The sequence below is a fragment of the Salarias fasciatus genome, chromosome 20 (assembly GCF_902148845.1).
Source record: "Salarias fasciatus chromosome 20, fSalaFa1.1, whole genome shotgun sequence".
In the NCBI taxonomy this organism is placed as follows: Eukaryota; Metazoa; Chordata; class Actinopteri; order Blenniiformes; family Blenniidae; genus Salarias; species Salarias fasciatus.
Window position 1 is genome coordinate 21,690,263 of NC_043764.1, and position 21,237 is coordinate 21,711,499.

General features: G+C 41.6%; 3 protein-coding genes across 4 annotated transcripts; 2 read left to right on the forward strand and 1 right to left on the reverse strand.

The window, feature by feature from the left end:
• Positions 1–4,930: 4,930 nt before the first annotated feature.
• On the forward strand, positions 4,931–7,980 carry LOC115407599 (CMRF35-like molecule 3). Its single transcript, XM_030118009.1, has 4 exons — positions 4,931–4,980; positions 5,084–5,449; positions 6,871–6,931; positions 7,074–7,980. The coding sequence occupies exons 1-4, from the start codon at positions 4,944–4,946 to the stop codon at positions 7,252–7,254; spliced, it is 645 nt and encodes a 214-aa protein (XP_029973869.1). The 5' UTR covers positions 4,931–4,943; the 3' UTR covers positions 7,255–7,980.
• A 3,404-nt stretch (positions 7,981–11,384) lies between these two features.
• Positions 11,385–17,032, forward strand: LOC115407600 (cell division control protein 42 homolog). Of its 2 annotated transcripts, none has more exons than XM_030118011.1 (6): positions 11,385–11,484; positions 12,045–12,183; positions 12,265–12,337; positions 12,442–12,551; positions 13,023–13,220; positions 16,032–17,032. In XM_030118011.1, exons 2-6 carry the CDS (start codon positions 12,079–12,081, stop codon positions 16,119–16,121), a joined length of 576 nt encoding a protein of 191 aa, XP_029973871.1. In that variant the 5' UTR covers positions 11,385–11,484; positions 12,045–12,078; the 3' UTR covers positions 16,122–17,032. The 2 variants fall into 2 exon arrangements, with proteins under 2 accessions (XP_029973871.1, XP_029973870.1); XM_030118010.1 differs by lacking the exon at positions 16,032–17,032 and adding an exon at positions 15,355–15,930.
• Positions 16,942–21,174, reverse strand: LOC115407597 (F-box only protein 6-like). The gene is made up of 6 exons (XM_030118006.1): positions 21,013–21,174; positions 19,950–20,199; positions 19,745–19,859; positions 19,552–19,647; positions 19,270–19,405; positions 16,942–19,190 (listed from the first exon to the last, which is right to left on the reverse strand). The coding sequence occupies exons 1-6, from the start codon at positions 21,103–21,105 to the stop codon at positions 19,044–19,046; spliced, it is 837 nt and encodes a 278-aa protein (XP_029973866.1). The 5' UTR covers positions 21,106–21,174; the 3' UTR covers positions 16,942–19,043.
• Between the last annotated feature and the right edge of the window lie 63 nt (positions 21,175–21,237).

The window sequence follows — 21,237 nt, forward strand, 5'->3', positions numbered from 1 at the left end:
TTCCAGTGTAGAGTTTCCATGTTCTTCCTAATCTGTGAAATACCTGTAAAACATATAATCTGGGTTGGTTGATACGTCAATATGCAGCGCGTAAAATCATGAAAAGTCTCCACTTCTCAGAAGAAAGGATACAAGCCTGATGCAGCCTGAGGCCCAGCATTCTCCAGTAGTCAGCTGGGATTAACTTCAGGCCTCTGCAGCTTATAATTGGATAAAGAGTATCAAGCGATGGATGGTTTGATTCACACCTAATTTGTGAAGTAGCATAACTGTATGTGGAGTGAATCTTTACACATACAAATAGACTTTATTAAGAGTGAAAACACACAATGCATGCAGTTTTCAGCAATGAAAGAAAGATAAACACGCGCATGAGCTGTTTACCAGTCTGTGTGTGCAGCGGGTTCAGAGCCGTCTCGTTAAAAACACACGGTTGTTTCAGAGCAGGAAGAAACTGCAGTGGGAAATTGGTTGAAATTGTACGGTTATGCATATCAGAATCTCGGACATACCAATTACCGAGCGCTTACCGCACATAAAAATGTTTGAACATACTGCAGCACAGACTCACCTGCCAGAAACAGGACTTTGCAGATAAGTACCTCCTAGAAGAGGGTCTCCTAACAGGTTCAGTTCACTTTCATACACATCCAATTTGCTGAAAACACACCTGCCAAAATGTGTTTATTTGAAAAAGATTGTTTCAGAGAAGATTATCAAACTTAAGGAGACTATGTGATTACTTCTCAGGCTTTCAGGCATATTCTCCACAGGCACACTTTCTCCTTGTCTGAAGGACTCATTTATCCACAGCAAATACAATTCAGAGTTTTGCAAATAGGCCTGAGATTTATCTAAAACATCGCCACAAGAATATAAAAAGGCCATTGAAGAAAAGGTCACGAGTGTTTGTTTGGAAAGTGAGAACATAATTTACCAATTACACCTTAACTCAGAAAGTATATTACCAAAATTAAAATCCCTATCTAAGAGATCATATTAATTAGATTTTCTACACGGAGACACAGCAAAACAAGATGACAGACAGGTATTTAAGGAGGCATCAGAGATATTAAATATGTCTTTCATCTCATGCAGTAAATTTGATGTCACTATTGAGCAGTGACACAAAACATTAAAAGTCAGCCCACACAAACAACGAGCAAAATTGCCTTTGAGAAGCTATTTCGACTGCGGATATGTGATGATAAATATATTTGACAACACTAATCGCGCTGAGAGGAGGATCGTGATATGTCATGAAGAACGATTTGCATTGAAATCTAAAGCATTCACAGGGGTAAATGGAGAGCTTATCTAATCATTTAGCTTCCATTATATTGTAGCCTTTATCTTTAACAACGTAATATTTAAAGATACGCTGGTGTCAGCGGAAAGCACCTTGGCTGAGTCACAGCCTGGAAGCAGAACCGATGCTGCTCGGCTTTCCAAAACAAATTTGTCTGCGTCTCATTGAGCGACTCACAAATGTAAAAAGTCAAAGAAATGTCAGGAGAGCTGGGAGTGGGATGTTTCATCCACCCACTCCTTCTCCTTCTCACAATTTTAAAAACCCTATTTTAAACATCACTAAGTTTATTTAATCATTCCAGGACAGTTCATTTAGCAGCCTAATTGAGAATTCTTTCCTTGAGGTGCAAATTAAAGGCAAATTTTTCATTTATTATACATATACTCACATTATACATTGTTCAATTACAAAATAAAGATAATGCAGCTCTTCCAATTGTATCCTGAATATTCACAAAACTAAAATGAGCCACATAATAGAGCCTTAAAGCTATTCTGTGAGTAATAAGGGACCGTTTTAAAGCAGGTTTTTTAAAACATTTTTGTGGCTGTGCCGTGGGTGTTGTAATCACGCTGCTTACGTACTCACATCCACATGTCACCACAGCAGTTCTGTTTTTTGTGTGTATGTGTATATGTGTGTGTGTGTGTGTGTGTGTGCGTGTGTGTGTGTGTGTGTGTGTGTGACCTGGCCTCAACGCCCCAACCAAGTCACAAAAGCATTCTGTAAGTTTACCTCAAAAAACCGATCAACAGCTCGTGATAAAGAAGAAAAACACATTCTTTAATATGATGCAATTTCAGTGTTGTCTTGTGTTGTAAATGTCAGCGTGCCTCATGGGAAATGTGTTGTGTATTTCAGCCTCTTGCCCTCCAACCCTGTGATATTTGCTATCTACATATTTGTCTATATATGTTGTTGTTATGATGAAGTTGAACTTCCAGCGATGCTCCGGTGTCCGTCTGAGTCCTGGGAGGCCGACTCCGGTTGCAGTTTGGCCATCCTCATATAAGATAGGGTCTCTCCGAAATGAATAGGGTAGAGACGGGGCGCCTGCAGAAATGTTAATAAAAGATGAGTTTTGTTTGTTAATTTAATTCCCACCAAAAAAAGAATACACAAACTTCTGGAGCATCTGGGACTTAGACACTCATCTTATTCCATCTTTTTACTGTTTTACTCAACTCAGGGCTGGAAGGTGTTGGAGGTGGAGGTGATCCCAGCTGACCGTGGACGTACACCCTGAACAGGTCAGCAGTCCATCAAGCATCAGACACAAACAGACAGTGCACCTCAGGGCAGTTTAGAGCCACTAATTAACCTCAGAAGCATTTTTTTTTCCATGCACTGAAAGGCCCCCGAGCCTGGACTCAGACTGGGAATAATCCTCCTGTGAGGAGGGAGTGATAACCACTACACCGCTGTGCGCCTTGCAGTCCCAGCGTCTTCCACCTCCTCATGAAAATCCATGATTTTGAGATGAAGGCTGATGTGAAGGGACACACCATCTGCTGCAAGACTGATGGTTCCTCCTGTGGATGAGGATAGATCTTCACGCCTCCGGCTGTATGTTTTAAATGTAGACACGCTGCTAAATCAATCTGGGAACACTCACAGGTTTGATCTGATTATTCTGAATGATGGATAAGGATCTTCTTCTCTCTCTTTTTTTTTTTCTATCCAGCTGAGACTGAAACAATTTCAATTCGCTGTCAGTTCTTCCAGAAAATACCAGAACAAACAAACTAACAAACAAAAAAAAAAAGACTGGGTTTTTATTTTTATAGATAAAATATATCATGAAGTTCAATTTTTATTTCAAAACTAAACTACCACACGGCTGTGGAGTGATAAAAAAAAAAAATCTTTATAAAGTCTGCTAAGGTCAGGATGTCGGAACTGCCTCATGGAAAATGCTGACGTCAAACACAGAGACTGTGCTCACGAAATAACAGCCCAGCCCCGAGAAAAGAAACTCTGAACACATAATCTTTTAGGATAACACTCACATCAGTTATATCGTTATTAAGCCATTAGAATGCACATTGGCACAGAATGGTAAAGAATCACATTAAGGGAATGAGAGCCTGCAGAAACAGACAAATGGAATAAGTGTGAAGCAATGGGGCAAAGGATGATATTGTTTATCTCACAGCAAAATGCTAAAGATTTTACAAGGTCTGATTAGGTTGTGCTATAGACTGTTGATAAGCTGGGAGAGAAAGCGACTAAATTAGTTGGAAAGAGAGGCTGTACATTATGTTTTCTGACAGACTGGCCTTTAGTGCCACCTACTGTTGAAGTAAATGGTGCTGCTTCAAATTAGTCTGCAGCAGTTTCTCCACACTGAGAAAGCATTGAAGACTGATTAAGAAAATGTAAAATTATATACTTGTTTTTAATCCATTTAAAAGGGAATTTGGAATTGTGCATGAAAATAGGATAAGATCAAAGGAAAAAAATGATCATATTGATGGGTACATTTCAGCTGGAACTAATGTAATATTGGTTTTGAATTGCCAGAGAAAATTCAATCACTAGAAAACCTCTGCAAACTAAGTCCAACAGCCCAGTAAGAATAAGTCTGAGAATGCCACATTGTAAGTTTGTGTCAAGTTCCATATTTTGACAGAGGTTGCAGCAATAGTTTGTCAATCGTCGACGTGCCTGGGAAGTCAGAGAAGCGTGAGACCGGAGGGCTCATTTTGAAATCAAGGGGGGGAGATTGTCTGCCAACATAAAATAGCTGAATAATGCAAACGAATATATCAAAAAGAGAAAAGATGTAGGTAATGTTTGGGTACAATTTTAAAAAGCAAGTAGCAGCTGCTTAAGAAAGAAAACTTTTCAAGCCCAAAACTCAAGAGAGACGTTGCCAAACAAAACTAAGAGGATTGATGGCGAGATGCAAATTTCTGGAGGGCCACAGGGACTGAAAGTTTGCAGGTTGCAGGAAAAAGAAAGAAAGATATGTATAAAACCAGTGGCTCTAAAGAAACCTGCATCTACAGAGTGTTAACATAAAAATCAAACTCTATAAAAGTGATAAGGAAAGTGCATGAGAGGGAGCGGCTCATGGCCCAAAGCATTCTTCCTCATCTGTCAAACACTGTGGAGCCTCTGTTCAGGCTCTGGCATGTGCAGCTGCCAATGAAACTGGCACCTTGGCATTTATTGATGATTTCACCGCTGACAGAAGCAACAGGATGAATGCAGGAGCACTCCGTGTGCTCAGACAGAGCCAAACGCATCAAAATTATTGGACAACATTTCATCATTCAGCAGAACAAGGATTCCAAACAAATGGTCAAAGCAGACCAAGGAGCCTCTCAGGGTGAAACAGGAGCCAGAAGACATTGCCGTGAGAAGGGTATACACACACATAAACACACAAACAGACTTCACACACCTTCGGTTTGTATTGAGCTTCCCTTTCCACCACGCTTTCACATATATAGTCCCAATTAAAGTGTCCATAACAAACACAAGCCCACACAAATAAATATTGCACAAAAGCGGATTTCCCATAAACCGCCTGGTTGCACAACCACAAGGGGGGAATAAGAGGAAGCCTCTAAATTGTTTCACATGTGGCTCCTTCTTTCTTCACATTGTTTGTTTCATTCCCACCATGAGGGCAGCGGGGAGTTTTGATTGCTTCTCTAAAGGTAAATAAACTCTTGGATATGCAGCCATTTAAAAGCATTGAAACACTGAAGGAATGAGTGATCTGAAGAGGTTTTTTTTTTTTTTTGTTTGACATTTTTGCAGCTTTCGTTGTCTGTTTTCTGTGGCTAATGAAGCCCACGGTGGGCTCATCTCGGCTGTCTGCTCCAGGGGCGGTGACTGGAGCGTACGGCGGATCCGTGACGGTCTCCTGTCGCTACAGCCCCAGGTTCAAAGACAACACAAAGTACTGGTGCAGAGGGCCCGTGTATGAGCTGTGTACCATCGTGACAAAAACCTCCTGGGGCCAGCCTAATGACAGAACCTCCATCGTAGATGATAAGGAATCAGAGGTCTTCACTGTCACCGTGACTTCACTTCAAGAGAGCGATAAGGATATGTACTGGTGCGTTATCTCAAGACCTGGGAGAAATGTCTACGCCGGTGTCAGACTCCACCTCTCGCATGCAGGTAAACTCCAGCTGGGTCAAGTCAGATGTGTTACCAGATGTGATGTAATCTTATCTTCGCTTTCTCACTTTCTTATACCGATTTATGACATCCTAATGAAGATAGTTCAAATGACTCACTATAAAATTGACAGTCGTTTAGCTGCAGTAATTCCATTGCTTTGGAATCACACCTTTCTTTATGTACCGCATTGGTAAATATCTATTAGATTTGTTTGTGCTGGTATAAGAAACTTATACACTCGTTGAATCTCAGTGTAATCAAGACATGCCTAAAGAGATGTGAAAAGAACATTATCTAAAAAATGATTATCATCTGCATAAAAAGCAATTATATTAACAGTCTGTCTGGTGGCAACAAGGCGATGGAAAGAGGAGAAGAACTGAATTGACCCCTGAGGTTCCTCGTATATGAAGGGTACATAAGCAGCACTGAAAGTTTTCTAATATGTTTATGTGAGGGGAAAAAAAAATGAACGATAACCCATTACAACTGACGAAAATCGACATGAGGTCAGAATTAAAAGTAAATAGTGCAGTTTCTGTACCGAGACAAACTTTGAAGCGAGATCAAACTTTTTTTTAAGAGGGTCATTTTCATGTTTGGTTAAAACCACCTGTTCAATTTCAATGTAGTGTAGAAGCTGTTAATATAGCACATAGTGGATGATCAGTGTGAACATGTGTACACACGCATCTAAAAATGACTGATTTTCAATGAAATTCTAATAGTTTGTGAGTTTGTTCCACACTTTTAAGCTTTGTAGCATAAATTTGAATATTATGACATTTAGTTTTCCCAGTTAGTCGATTTTAAACGGACTGACTGAGTGTCGAACGTCTTTAAAGAAGTGGGCGGGATGGATATTAAGGGAGCAGTTCTGCAATTTGCTCATGTTACCCGACTGCAGTCACATCTCATCTGACCTAACCACAAAGCCCACACAGTCCTGATGAAACACACCGTAAGGGGAAAAAAAAAACAACAACTTTTTTCTCTGGCTTTACCTTTGGTGCTTTTTGAGCTTTTATTTTTCTGCTTTGGAAGATAGAGAAATCAGTGGGATTGGAAACCATTTTTGGGCTGCAGTGAGGTAAAACCTCAAAGAGATTTAAAGACTGAGGTCAAAAGAAAAGACACAGTAGGGTGTATATTATTGAAGTTTGACCTTATTTACTTTGTATCCACTGCAGTTACAAACTTGGAGCCCAGAACTATCAATTCTGTCCTGGGGATTGCTTCTGCAGTGTGTAAAACCACCAAGAAATAGTGTATTTTCACAATACTCAGATTAAACCTCCTTGAAGCGATAAATTCCAATTGTTGATGTCCTTGGGAGTAACTATAATATTATCGTGAAGAGAATGTAAATACTGTAATTCAACATACTCTTTCGGTAACCTGTGCTTTTTTTTCCACAGCAACCACAGTCACCACCACACACATTAATTCATTACCGACACTGGAACAAGATCAAATAGGGTGAGAAATGTTTCAATAATTTATTTGGATCCATATTCATGTAAAGCAGAATAATGACTGCACACAGATCATGCTGAATCTGGCAGTGTTTATTTGTTATCTGCACCTAAGGTAACTCATTCATATTTTTGTGTGTTTTTAGATGGTGGATGATTCTACGATGGATTGTTTTTATTTCAATGTTGTGCTGCTTGGCTCTGGCACACATTGCGGAGAGGAGGATAAAGGCTGCGAGGGAAATGCAGCTGCAACAACAGTTGGACCGTAAAAGCTTGAACAATTATGAAATCATGTCCAGTGACGCCACGGTGACCGATTTATGAACATTTTCCACTCTTCGGACTATTTCTTTCAGTGGACATTCATTAGAGCTGCAAGCTGAGCTGAGAATAAACCAAGTGAAAAGTGGTGGATTGCCACTTTTTTCTAATAAAAATTTAAATGATTAAAAACTAATTTCAGTGTCAGGACTAAAGATAACTTCTGAATGGCCGAAACGTTTTAAGAAAGTGCCACCCTTGGAGAATTCAGGCTGTTTCATTTAATTTATTTGCAGATCTTGTGTGGAATACCATGCTGGTTGATTCCTTTTGCAATTAACCTTCACTTTTTATCTTTTCTCCACATAATCTTTCATTGTTGGACTCAAAAGATGAGCAAGTAAAAACACAACAAAACTGTCTCTTGCTTGAATGCGGGGTTTAACTGTTTTGATGGTTGGATGATGTTTCTGCGCCCCTCACAGAGCTGAAGACTCACATTAAACTCACACATCTGTATCTCTCGGGATACCTGCAGCTGAGATGAAGTATTATGTAAACTGGCAATTTCAAGTCACAATCAAAAGTGAATTACACTCTGATTCCTGAGAAAATGTTATATTTTAAATTCTCGGCGAGAGGCGGGGATGATTAGTGATCCTTGTCAAATAGATTTAATTACCCTGGTGGTTGTAGCTCCAAGAAGTGGCGCAGTCACAGATATTTTGCTGTCAGACATTGAAAGAATATGAATCTTGCAGTCGTGGCAAAAAAAAAAAAAAAAAAAAACACAATAAGACGCTCTCAAGAGAATCTATTTATTTTGAATACTCTCTTCGTTTTGCAGTTTGTTGGGTACTGAGAGATGGAATTTCCCAGAATGCCTTGGGTTGCTATCAAACAACTAAATACACTTTAAATGTGTTTACTGACATTTTTATTGTTTTGTCTAGTTGTCAATTTTTTTTCTCAGTATTTTTTTTCCTTCTTTTTCACCGTGACTATGAATGTAATCAGTCCCTTTCTCTCAGTGTGTGTTGCTTTGACATATTGATTCAGGCCACCTTGGAGCATTTTGTAGTTATGCTGCTTTAGGTTTAGATTGCTGGGAGACTTTTACCGCACTGAGATTATTTCCTTTCTCGTTTTCCCGCAGTCACATTTCAACATTACATGTCACGAACACTCCGTCTCTCTCCTGCAGCTTCTGCCCTCTCTCCTCTCTCTCCGTGTGCTTTCTTGCAGGATTTCTGACAGTGGAACTGGAAATTGTGATCTGAGCCTCCTTCTCTCATCATGTCTGCAGCGAGTGGATTAGCCAGCCTGCTGATGACAATCTGTGTGATTGTCGCCTGCTTTCTCTGCCCTATCCTGTTCTCTTCTGCCCTCTAAACCTATAACCTATGTCTGCTCCTCGTGTGGAATAGTTTGGTTGTTCTCTGTAAGAGAACAACGTGTCGAGCATATTTAAGCTTTCAACTATTTGCAGATAAACAACATCGAGAAATTTAGCAAATCACACGTTAAAATATAAACTAGAATGTATGAAATAAAAACAAAATGAAAATTACATGCCACCATTTTTCCCAATTCCTAATCATCCTGTATTGGCACTGTAATTCCCTGCAGTGGGCGTCGTTTTGCACAAACTGGCTCATGGAATCACTGTTTTGCTGCTTTTGATGTTTGAGAAAATTAAATGTCCTGCATTTTGTCTGATCATGTCCTCCTTGTCCTCCTTTGCAAGGTTTTGCGAAGAGTCTGGTTCTAGTGTTGGTTACATTCTCTTCACATGAGTCACCAGTGTGACAATGACCGAAGCATCACTGTCAGCTGGAAACATGATTGCCACAGCGCTCTACTCGCCTGCTGCAGCGTTTTGTGAGAGTGGGTGTGTCCACCAGTGTTTGGCTTCACTTTAATGTTTTGGAAAATTAGAGAGAGGGTTCACAGTCCTCCCTGGAGTCAAGAAACAGCTGCAAAATTCAATGCCATATCATTTATTCTGATACATTAGCATCATTTCTGCACTGACATATTTGGTCTTGAACTGCACAATAGGTTAATTCCAATGATCTATTGCCTGACTGTATGGACATCAATGACTGACACACTTGAGGCCTCGCTCACATCAGACACTTTGGCTTGAAATAGTATAAGCACAGCTGTGACTCGTGGCGTTGTAAGTAGATGTTCCAGTTTGCCAGCACACACAGTACCAACACTGTGATCCCACAGAAACTCGATGTAATCTTACTCTCATCAATACTCTCTACGCCTGATTGTTTCCTCCTGTGAAAAGTCTCACAAGTATATTAGAGCATAAGCCGTGGCAGTTTTAATCCCTCCTCTCTGCACTGATTAGTACAGTTAAGCATATTTTTTTTGTGCAATTGACCTTTACCTCTGTCACATCTGATGGCCTGATCCTGCACGGTAGTTTGATACCTGCAGAGCTGGGCTGAGCGGGAGGATGCAAGGTGAGATTTAGGTGACATCACCGCTTCTGCAGCATGAACCTCTCGACAAACTGCAGTCAGTGCGGGCAGCGCAAACCATAGATCCAGCTTTCAGAGTAAAAGCATGAGAGCAGATAGAGGGCCGTTGAGTCTTGGCCTGAACTGAGGCTTTTCTCAGTGTGAGGCATGAGAGCCAACCACTACACCACAATGCAGCCCCAAGATGATTCACCTGGCAGACAAAACAGAGACAATAATAATACTGTTGTGGTTATAAGTTGAATAAAATTCGTAATGCATGTTTTCTCCCCATATTAGCAAAGTCATTACTGACATATTTTATGAATGATATAAAGAAAATTTCCTGTAATTTTGATATATTTCAATTCAGGACATTATCTGTTCAATAGGAAGACATCAGGAAGGCAACACAAGGTAGAATTTAATTGAACTGCATTAAAAAGTAAAAACAAAATTTTCGAATTATGCATACACAGATCAGTGTATGTGAACACTGTGGTGAGCTTTGCTGCTTGACGTGCACTCAGTGGAGTGTAATCAGACATAAATCAGACATAATAATGAGCAGTGTAGTTTTCCCTGTCATTCCATATGATTTATGAGGAAGTTGCCTTCCCCCTATGAGGGAAGTGACTCCAATGCCAAAGAGACAATGTGTTCATACAGTAGTACCAGGGATGTCAGAGGGCAGCCTAGAGTGTCAGAGTGGATGTTTCTATTCCTCATGCGCTTTTTGCGTTTTGAATCAAAGGGGGATTTCCATAAAAAGTGATGGCATTGATTACATTTCCTCTGTGCTCCTGTCAAACATGAGTTTATTATCTAGAATAGTATCTAGTATGTGTACTGATCCACCTGCTCTGGAGCAGGAACTTGGCACCTCTGCAGGCTGGGAAAAAAAAAGGCCATTACACTGGAGGCCCACAGTGTCACATCACAGCACAAATTAATCCAGAGCAGGCCTGGAGTCTGTCCTGGAGCCAAAGAGCAGGAACAGCAGTGTTGTCCTGCCCTGTTAAGAACCAGTGGAAGTGTTGAACTGGTCCAAAAGTTTTTTTTTTCACCAGTACTCTTTGTGATACATAGGTAAGAAAGTCCATAATCCAAATGATGAGCTTTTGAAAATACATCAGAAATTTTCCTCCACTGAAAAAATAGGATTTTTATTTGAACTGTAAAATAACTACTGTACAGTTTAAAGACTGATCATGCAGCGCTGCTGTCCTGCATCCATATATTGTTATATCACACTCTGACCTTGAGAGGAGAGAAGAAATCATGCACACAGACATTTCCACAAACACAGCATGAACTTGAACCAGGGATGATCTGAGTTTCTAACCATGACATAATTTTTAGTTTAAAGAAAATCTTGTTTTTGTCTGATATAATTACATTGGATCAAGAGCAGTATTTTTGCCTTAAATTTATAAAACGTACTTAATTATGTAGGTCATATATTCTATTACATTCTGTAATTTTGAGTGCACTCATGCACTTCTTGTGCATGAGCAGTGTGGCCCGTAAAGGTGCAATTATGGTAGTTTAACTGAGTTTGGTGCAGGTTTGGTGGTTTTGCAGGTCTGGTAGTTTTATTCTGTTTGGTGGTTTTGCAGGTCTGGTAGTTTTACTGTGTTTGGTGGTTTTGCAGGTCTGCTGGGTTTACTGTTTTACTGTGAAGCCACGCGCCGCTCTCACTCTCTCCAGCCTGACGCTGCTGTGACGCTGAAGCGGCTCTCTGCTCCTCACACACTGCTCGCTGGTGCCAACGCCCGGCGAAACACACGGCTAACGTTAGCCAGCAGAGAAACAGGTGAATATCGTCCTAACCCCTTGTTTGTGCGCCTATGATACATATCCACTGTATTTTTCACGCGGCCCCGTCCCTAACGGACTTCGACTGAGGTAATTTAGCCCTGCGCGAGCCTACGTGCTAACGATAGCCGGCTGATGCTAAGCTAGCAAACTAGTTAGCATTGTGTGGCGAGTGCTAGCTCTGCATTAGCGTAGCTTACGAAAATTGTCTATCACCAGGTTTTTCTGTGCACGATAAGGAAGCAAACCCCACACAGTCTGACTGATTTTATGCATATTTATAAATAAAAAAAAACTTATCGAAGTAAATATAGGCGTGTACCCAAGTTAGTTACGATGTTATTAGCTCTCCCTAGCCCTCAGTTGTGGCGATAATGGGGTGTGACACTGAACTAGTGAAGATGAGAAAACTCGGCATTTCCGCTCCGCTGTTCCAAACTGTCATGTCCTCGACTTTCTAATACCTCGTCGTTGTGAAAGAGATTGTTTTTTTTAAGATGACTCGGTGTGAATTGGCCTAATGTGGTTGAGTTTCCACCCCTTCCTCCCCCCCTGCAGCTAACGTCCATTGCCAGCAGCAGAAAGCACAGAGATGCAGACTATCAAGTGTGTGGTGGTGGGTGATGGAGCTGTTGGAAAGACCTGCCTATTGATTTCATACACCACCAACAAATTCCCCTCTGAATATGTACCAACAGTAAGTCTTCTCGTTCCTCGTTCAGCTTGTAGGAAATCTTCTTATCCTGATTATGACATGCAATTCATGCTTTGATTGCAGGTGTTTGATAACTATGCAGTAACTGTAATGATCGGGGGTGAGCCTTACACCCTGGGCTTATTTGACACAGCAGGTAAGCCTATTTTTTGTTATCATTTTAAGGTGAATCCAGTTCAAGAAATCTTGTATTTATGAAGTCTGTGCTGTGGTAAATTCACGTGTGTTGTTCTTTTGCAGGTCAGGAGGATTACGACAGGTTACGGCCACTAAGCTACCCACAGACTGACGTCTTCCTAGTCTGTTTTTCAGTTGTTTCCCCTTCCTCATTCGAGAATGTCAAAGAAAAGGTGAGTGCAGCATATTTCTAGCCCAATTGCGAATCTAATTACACCCTCTCTTCATTAAGACACCCTTAATCAGAAATAAACTATCTCCCTTTTTGCAAGAGCATCTTGAAAATCGTGTTATTGATTTCCACACTTATAAAGAGGTTTCAAGTATTTCTCAAATTTTGATTATAATAATTATGGCCTTCTATTAAAAAAAAATAGTCTGCTCTAATAAAAATATATGACTTTAAGGTACTATATGTTGATATTTGATGAGTCATTACCAACAATTATAAACAATTAAAGACTCATATTACTCAATAGTTTCAGTTTTAATGTAATTCTTAGACTCACATGTTCATATTACCGTGTACTAGTAGGTGGTTTACAATTCACCAAATAGTAATTATCTTCTGTGTAGAAATGATTAATTTCCATGCTTTGATTCAGGCCTGTGATGAGGCGTTTTGTCTGCTTTTTTTCCTCTAGTGGGTTCCTGAAATAACTCACCACTGTCCCAAGACCCCGTTCCTGCTGGTCGGCACTCAGATCGACCTGCGTGATGACCCTTCCACAGTGGAGAAGTTAGCCAAGAACAAACAGAAGCCCATCACTCCCGAGACAGCAGAAAAGCTGGCCCGTGACCTCAAGGCAGTGAAATATGTGGAGTGCTCAGCTCTAACGCAGGTAAGATCTCACACCAGAGTGCGCAGCAAACCGGTGCGAAGTAGGCTACACTCTGTGCGATTTTGGCCATCTCAGATGAAAAAACAGAAATATCTTAGATCCACAACTGCAACAACAACAACCACTTGAAAATGATCAAAGTGACACCAGTGTTGTGAAGAAGTTAGTTTGGAGAAAATCAAGTGTTGAACAACATTCTCTGTCTTCGCAGAAACTAAACTTTTGCCAATTATAATTAGGAATGTAGGAAACATTCAAAATTAACATGCTATAGTTGTGTATTTTAAACGTGTGGATTTCTTCCTCACCTCTCTCTGGCGTCAGATTTTAAATGCTGCTGAGGCATGTGGCGCTGTGCTCCGTGCATTCAGGCTTAACATATTCACTTCATAAAGCCTTTGCTTTCAACTATGCATAAGTGGATTTTACAAGATTAGTGCTGTGATCAGCGGCATTAAACTAGCCTGAGTGTGGCTAGCATCAAATACAATTGTAGCGCCAACTAGTGGCTGGCAGGTGAATGACAATAAAGGTGGCCTCTCTTCCATAGATTAAAAACTAAATTTATACCAACAAATGGAAAGGCGGTGGTTAAGCTGGCTAGTCGTCCATGTCTCTGGTGTATAAAACAACAGGATTTGAGGCTAATTTCAGGATCGAAGGTGTGGCTTCCCTCACAGCATATACTACACTGGGTTGTTTATGGTGCGTTCACACCGGACGCGTTGCGGGCGTCGTCGACGCTTGGGACGCTTCGACCACGACGCTTGACACCAGGTGGTCACAAAGCTCACGACGCGCGTCAGTTTATTGGCGCGCGGGAGGCTGATTTCTGTTTCCAGCTATGGCGGATCGCATCAGGAGAGCGGCTCGGCTTTATTTGTTAAATAAAGCTAGACAGCGTCGTCGTCGGAAAAGTCGCTATTGGCTGGTCTGCTCCTCTCTGCTCTGACTGCAGCAGGGAGCGCTGCTGAGACTGACCGCTTGTGAGTGCTTTGGGACGGGGGAGGGGCTCACGGCAGCACCCACTGCTCATTGACGACAGCAACGAGACGTCCTGTCACGTCTCCAGAGCACCAGAAAAGGTCGCTAGATTTGTGGCTAGTTGCTTTTGACAAAAAAAGTCGCCAAGAGGCTTTGGAAAGTCGCCAGATTTAGCGAGAAAGTCGTCAAGTTGGCAACACTGGCTGGCCCACATCGGTCCTCGGATCACTCGTAGTGACGTAGCACCGGAGGGATCGTCTCTGATTGGTTGACGCCCAGCGGCAGCGCGTCGAAAGTTCAGTTTTTCCAACTCTCAAAAAGCGACGCTCCTGACGCCGGGGACGCGCGTCGTGGGCGTCGACGCTCCTGACGCGCTGCCCCGCCGCTCCACGACGCTCGTCCACCGTAGACTTTGCATAGAAAAGCGCCGCTGACGACGCTGACGACGCTTGCGACGCGTCCGGTGTGAACGCACCATCAGTCATTGAGTTCAGTGTAAACAGGTCACCAGACTCTGGAACAATAAGGAATAGCGGTTACTTTCAGAATAATTATTTGCAAGAAAAAAAAAAAATCAATCAACGCATGCTTCAAACATTTGTCAGTAAATTGTAAATTTCAATCCCACGGTGCTGCAGACGTATGAGACATCAAGCTAGCGCGTAAAAACAGTAACAGGCAACTCGTTGTGATAATAAAACAGGTAAGAGTGTGTTTCTTGGCCCGTTGGATTTAGAGTTTCAGTTTAAAATGCTGGGATGGGTGCACAGATGTCTGCAAAATATGGAACTCAGAATGAATAGGTTATCACCAAAGCCTTTAGTATCACCTTCCATGCTAAACATTTAGCCTCGAGCAGCAACGCCTGAGCTAAAGTTTTAGTTTTCCCCGATGGACAGAGAGTGTTGTTCTTGCGTACTGAGTCGCAGCAGTTGGTTTATGACATCCAGCTTGCACGGTGTGGCAATAAGCCTATAAAATTAATGAAATCGCACAGTCTGTAGGAGCCTGACCACGCATGTATGTCAATGTCCTGCTAACTCGGGTGGAACTGCTCTTCTGGACTTCTGCTAACAGCATTTGGTCAGAAACATCCTCTAACTCTTGGTTGTGTGTCTGTCTTTCCCCCTTCTTTTCCTTCTTTCTCCAGCGGGGACTGAAGAACGTATTTGATGAGGCTATCCTAGCCGCTTTAGAGCCCCCTGAAACTCAGAGAAAGAGAAAATGCTGTTTGTTCTGATGTCTTCTTGCATCTTGCATCGCCTCTGCTGCTTAGCCATTGTAAACCAATGTCTATCACTGAAATAACCACCACGCTCTTCTAAACTTTGAAACTCGGTGCCCATTAACTTTTTGTTTTTCCCTCTGTTCGTGTGTGCTTTCTTTTCAACTCGGCCTAATCATGATTGCCCGTGCTGCCTAAGATAATACAGTGCCAATCTTCAGTTTTCCTTTCTGTTGTCAGTACTTTGTGTGCAAATCTGTGTAATGGACACGACTGAGTTTGTTTTCCAAACTGACATTCTGTTATTATCTCAGTATTGAGCTCATGACTTTTACCCCACAGAAGCATTTAAGCTGCCTTCTGTCTTAAACAGTAATCACTCTTCTTTCCTACTGCGGCATCAAAATTTTCCACCGGCTTTTGTCTTTACTCAGACTGCTTGATCACGAGGAGAGTCTTGTATAAAAATTTATTTGAATAAAGGAAAATTTTGATCGCTCTGCTCCATTTCTGCACCGCTTTCTTTTCGCTCTCGCTCGGAGAAGATGTGAATTTGTATTTGGAGTAGCTGTGCTTTCAATATTAATATTTTGTTTCCACAGAAAGGATTAAAGAATGTGTTTGATGAGGCAATACTGGCTGCCCTGGAGCCTCCCGAACCTAAGAAAAGACGTAAATGTGTTCTGCTCTAAGTTCCCTCGCAGTCCTCTTCACACACCAGAGGCTCCTTTTTTTTTTTTTTTTTTTCCTCCTTCCCTGCATAAACACATTCCATCACGAATTAAGACATTGTTAAACATCCTGACTCACTTCACCTAAAAGCATATTCAGTGTGTTTTCTGACGTCGAGTAACCTTTGATGCTGTTTGTTAAGACACCGAATGCCTAAACTGTATCTCCAAAATGTAAAAGGGCACTTTCAAATGTTACGGAGTGACCACGTGATGTTGATTCACTTTGAATATGGCGTGATGTGAAAAGAAACGACTCTGTTACGGTATTTTAGAAGAGATGCTGATCGGCTAGTTGATCGGTTCTCAGAGTGGGGGGAGGATGAGCCCACCTCTCACAGAGCGCCAGGCAGTTTCCAATTTGAAACCTGTTGAGTCGTCTGAAACTGTTTCAGTACATTTATGGACCAAAATAATTCAAAGTCAGGATTTTGACCCTAAAGGTGATAAGTTAAAAGTGATGCTGAGAAAAAGGCTTCCCCCGACCCCCCGACCAATAGGTTTCTCCTGCTCTGGCCACTTCGATGGTCCCAGAGGGGGTCCCACCCCTCACTTTGAGAATCACTGGGCTCACACAAGGCCTGATTTTTGCTTCAACTCTTTTTCCCTCGAGCTATGTTTTGTATCTTTTACTGCATTTGGTTGGCAGTGACTCATCTCCATCGACAGTAGAGCTCCTACAGCAGCAATATAAATCCTGCTAACGTCATTCACTTCAAATACTTTCTGTTTTCCAAGTCTTAAGAGTTTTTTTTTTTTTTCCCCACTCAGTGGTTAACATAGCTTGCGGGCAGACGGAGGAAATATGATGGAATATGACATTTTTAGGCTATGCTCTTTCCTAATCTCTATTTTGCCAAAACAAGGCCTGAAATAAACGATACCTGAAGAAAGGTGCAGATACCTGAGAGCTAATAAATGTATCGTGTGCATCACAGAGTCAATTAAACCACATAAAGAAGCTCCAGCACAAGCGTACTCGTCACTTAAGTAATTGTATCAGAAGTGATTCAATAAGACACTCGCGTGGCTCAAACAGTGATCAAATTCTGCTCGTTTGCAGGAGCGTATCCACTTTCCCATGCTTGGTTAATTAACTATTTTGTAAAGTGAACCTGCCTGGTGCATCGCTAACAGTGTGAGATCCTGTGAAATGACTGAACTTTAGTGGTATCTGCCTCCGTCTCCTACTACACGTGTGCCTAGATCGTGGGCTTGAATTCCATTTGTAAATAATAGTGAGAATAACTCATAACTTATTGACTGAATGAAATATGCGCATCACTGATAACAAGATTTAGAGGAGCTGATACGACACTGAAATCAAATTAACCAAGAAACTGAGTCTGAGTTTGCTTCTTTTTTTTTTTGTTTTTTATTATTCAATTTGACATCAGAGTTGTACTGTATCTTGCTTGTAATAAAGCATCACAATAAACCAGTATTATGATTAAATCCTACTTCAGATATGACCGGTTTTCTTTTTGTTACATGAAGTTTACAAGCTGTACATTTTGTGCCCATCGTAGAAGAAATCAGTCTTTTTTGGGGGGGGGGAAAGCACACCAGGTTCAGCAGCAACAACATGAAAAATAAAGTGTCTCATTCTGCTGCGGCATAGAAAATGTAGTAACAGATCGAAATACTAATCGGAGAAGTTAACATTCATTCCAAGGCATTTTGACATTACTGTGTCGCACCCACAGATTCCCCTCATGTCCACGTCAGCTCAGTGCATTTTGGCAATATGTTTGCATGAAGAACAAAGTGAAGTATAAAAGGGTCTTTCCTCAAAGCTGCGCTCTGTTCTCGTGGGTTGCGTTGGCTCTCTGACAGCTGGTTTCATCACAAATATATGCACAAAAGACTCATCTACAACCCATCTTTTCAAATCAGGCAGATATCTGAATATCAGTCAGAAGTAGTTAACGTTTGAGCATGTATTAAAAGAAAGAAAAGCAATTCATTCCATATACATTTGATCTTTCCGGCGCGAACTGAAGTCATGATCTGTGATCTAAGGATGTCTTCTCGTTGCAACAATGGGATTTTCCGTAAATTGCATTAGTCAATGGCTTCTGCCACAGTGAAAGAATGAAAGGCGGGAATCCATACGCCTCTGTGTAAGTACAGTGATGATGAGTGAATACATTTCCATGATATTTTCAAAGAAACGGTGCCAAAGGTCTTTCCTGCAAAGCTGCTCTCTGTTCTTGTAAATCGTCAAAAGCTATTTGTTGGACGTTAAGGAGCATTTCAAGTGATTTGGCTTTCAAAACTTTATTTAGAAGATGAATACAAAACTCAAATTTTACATTCATTAGATCTTTCCAGGGTCACTGAAACTCGTCCTTCAAATTGAAACGGTTCATTTATTTATTTATTTATTTATCTTAAAGGTGCCATAGTATCTATTTCACAATTTCTTCAAGCAAACCTTTCAAATGGAGAAGGTGAAATGAAAGAATGCCTTTTACGCAAAGCTTAAACTGGATCGGCTGCATTGGCGCTTTGCTAACCTGACAACTAGTTTCAAAATGAAGATATGCATAGAAATATCTTCATCAATAAACCTTCAGTCACATGTATTTTAGGTTTGAACATTTCAAATAGACTCAAAGTGATTTGACTTCATAGGATAGGGGGGAAAAAAAGCTGTATTTAAGATCTTTTCAGTGCCACTTAAACTCATGACCCTCCTTTCACAAAGCTTATTATGCTAAAAGAAATTGACCTGTAGTGCAGCATTGGAAGTTCCATCAAATGGCATTTCACATGGAAATTGAAGCACATCCAGAAACAGTCGCTTTAATTTAATAAAACGGTACTTTAAATATATAGACATGTATAATGACAGCGGTAGCTTGTACATGAAAACAGAGGCTACGTGTCCACCGCGGGACAAATCTCCACGCTGCTGTCTGTGACGCGAATTCCATACCACCCTGCCCAGAACTGAGTGTCCTTCCCCCCGTGGATAAAGCGGATGTAACGCACTCCCGGTCCGTAGTCCCGGAACACGTGAACCAGCTGGAAGAGGGAAGATCAGCAGTGTGGAGTTGTGAAACCTTTTACTGAGCTCCCTTATCACTGATGGTTGGTAACGTACCTGCTTCCACTGCTGGTCATTCCACTGTTCAAAGTAGACCGTCTCCGGTGTGTACCGCTCCACAACTTCCTTCTTTTGATTGAGCAACTGCACAAAGATGCCGTACTCGCTGCCGCAGTCCCATCGAGGTGCATACCTGACACAAAACACAGATCTGAGATCAGAATCTACAATTCAACCCTAGACTGGTTTTTATTCCTACTTTGCTAGTTGGAGGTTAAAATGGAATTATTTCCTTCAATGGGAGCAGCCCACACGCTCAGGCATGTCGAGCATTCTCACCAATCAGTTATTTTGATGTCTGGCTGGAACTCGTCCATGAACGCGGGGTTGTAGCCTTCCTTCTTCAGGTCAATCAGCTGCGCCTTCCTGCACATTCTGCTCACAACAACAGAGGGTCTGAGGGTCAGTACTAGAGTGCCAGAATGAGCCATTTAAAATAATTTCCAAATATTGTCTGGACCACTGTACTCACCCATAAGAGGTCACAAAGTTCAGCTTGACTTTGTCGTTAGGGTGTGGGACCATAGGTTTCTCTATTTTCCACCTGTCACCGCCATTCTCTAATATCTGCCAGCCCTTCATTTTTTCTATGAGAGTCGAGAGAACATTTGTTTAGTCAATTTGTTTCTCAGCCAAACAATGAAATTTTAATGAAAATCACTTGTCTGGCGTCTCACCTTCACCCCTTGGATTCTTGAGAAGATTTCGCCTTTTCTTGCACAAAAAGTAAAACATCCTCCAGTCTGTGGGGACTCTGGAAGCGTCGCGGAGGTGATATCCTTCTCTTCTGCATCGCTCCTTCCACAAGGATTCTGTGTCAGCCACAACTTTCCACTGATGGCACACTAACCGACACACACACACCACCTGCTCGTAGGGAAGATTGAGGAAGATTTCTTCCAGGATGTCCAGAGGAACTGGAAAGAACTGAAAGGAGAAGAAAATGGTGAGAGGCTGAAGATTCAGCAGTACAAAAGTCAAAAAGTTATTATTTATGAAGCAGACAAAAGACTTTCACTGTCAAAACTGAGGCTTGGTCAAAGAGATCATTTTAATCTGTTACTTATTTTGAGATTGGAGAGATTTCCTGTTTCTGTCTCACTGGTGGGGTTCCAAAAATGATGAAAACATTCATTCACTTAAGTTTTGACCATCAGTGCATTTACTTTCTCTTTCTTTCTTTCTGGTCTCTTCTGGAAGATCCCTAATGCCCAGCCAGCTTGAGTGGTCTATAATTTGATGTTCAGTTTCACAGCCAGTGCTTGAAGCAGCTTTAACAATGAAATCTGGCATAGATCCTCCCCGTCTTGATAATGCAATATTCCTGACACATAAATCCCCCCCCCCCCCCCCCCCCCCCCCCGCATTCTGAGGAGTCTTGGTTTGTTCCAGCTGGACTGATACAAACTATCAAAGACGCTTCAAAGAGACAGAAAACTTCCAAAAATGCAGCGTGAGCCATTATTAACCTCCAGCAGCACGACTTTAATATAGTTTCCAAATGACTAAGCTTTATATTTCCTTATTTTGAAGTGCTGTGAATCTGAGTGTTCTTATAATCCTTTGCTTTTAGGGGGAGGAGGGAAGGGAGGGAAATACCATCAACAGGACGAAAGAAGTAAAATAAAGTCAGTTAAAACGGGAAGTAACATGAAGAGAATATTAAGTCTGTCTTAATACGGAGTTTGATAAACCTTTCAGTGTGTAACAAGCCCCGCGAAGCTCCTTCATCATACTCACACTTTGATTTGAAGACGGAGCTGAAGACACGTTCCGACCGGAGGCTGAATCGGAGCTCTGAGCTGCACCCATAGTTTTAGCTTTCCTCTTCATGCCTGGGACGAATCCAGGCTAAAAAAAAAAAAGGGGGGGGGGGGGGGGGGGGTCTTTAGGCGCAATTAAACCCCATGCATTGACTATCAACCGCAGGGATGTGTGAAGAGTATCAAGGCTTAAAGCGTCACA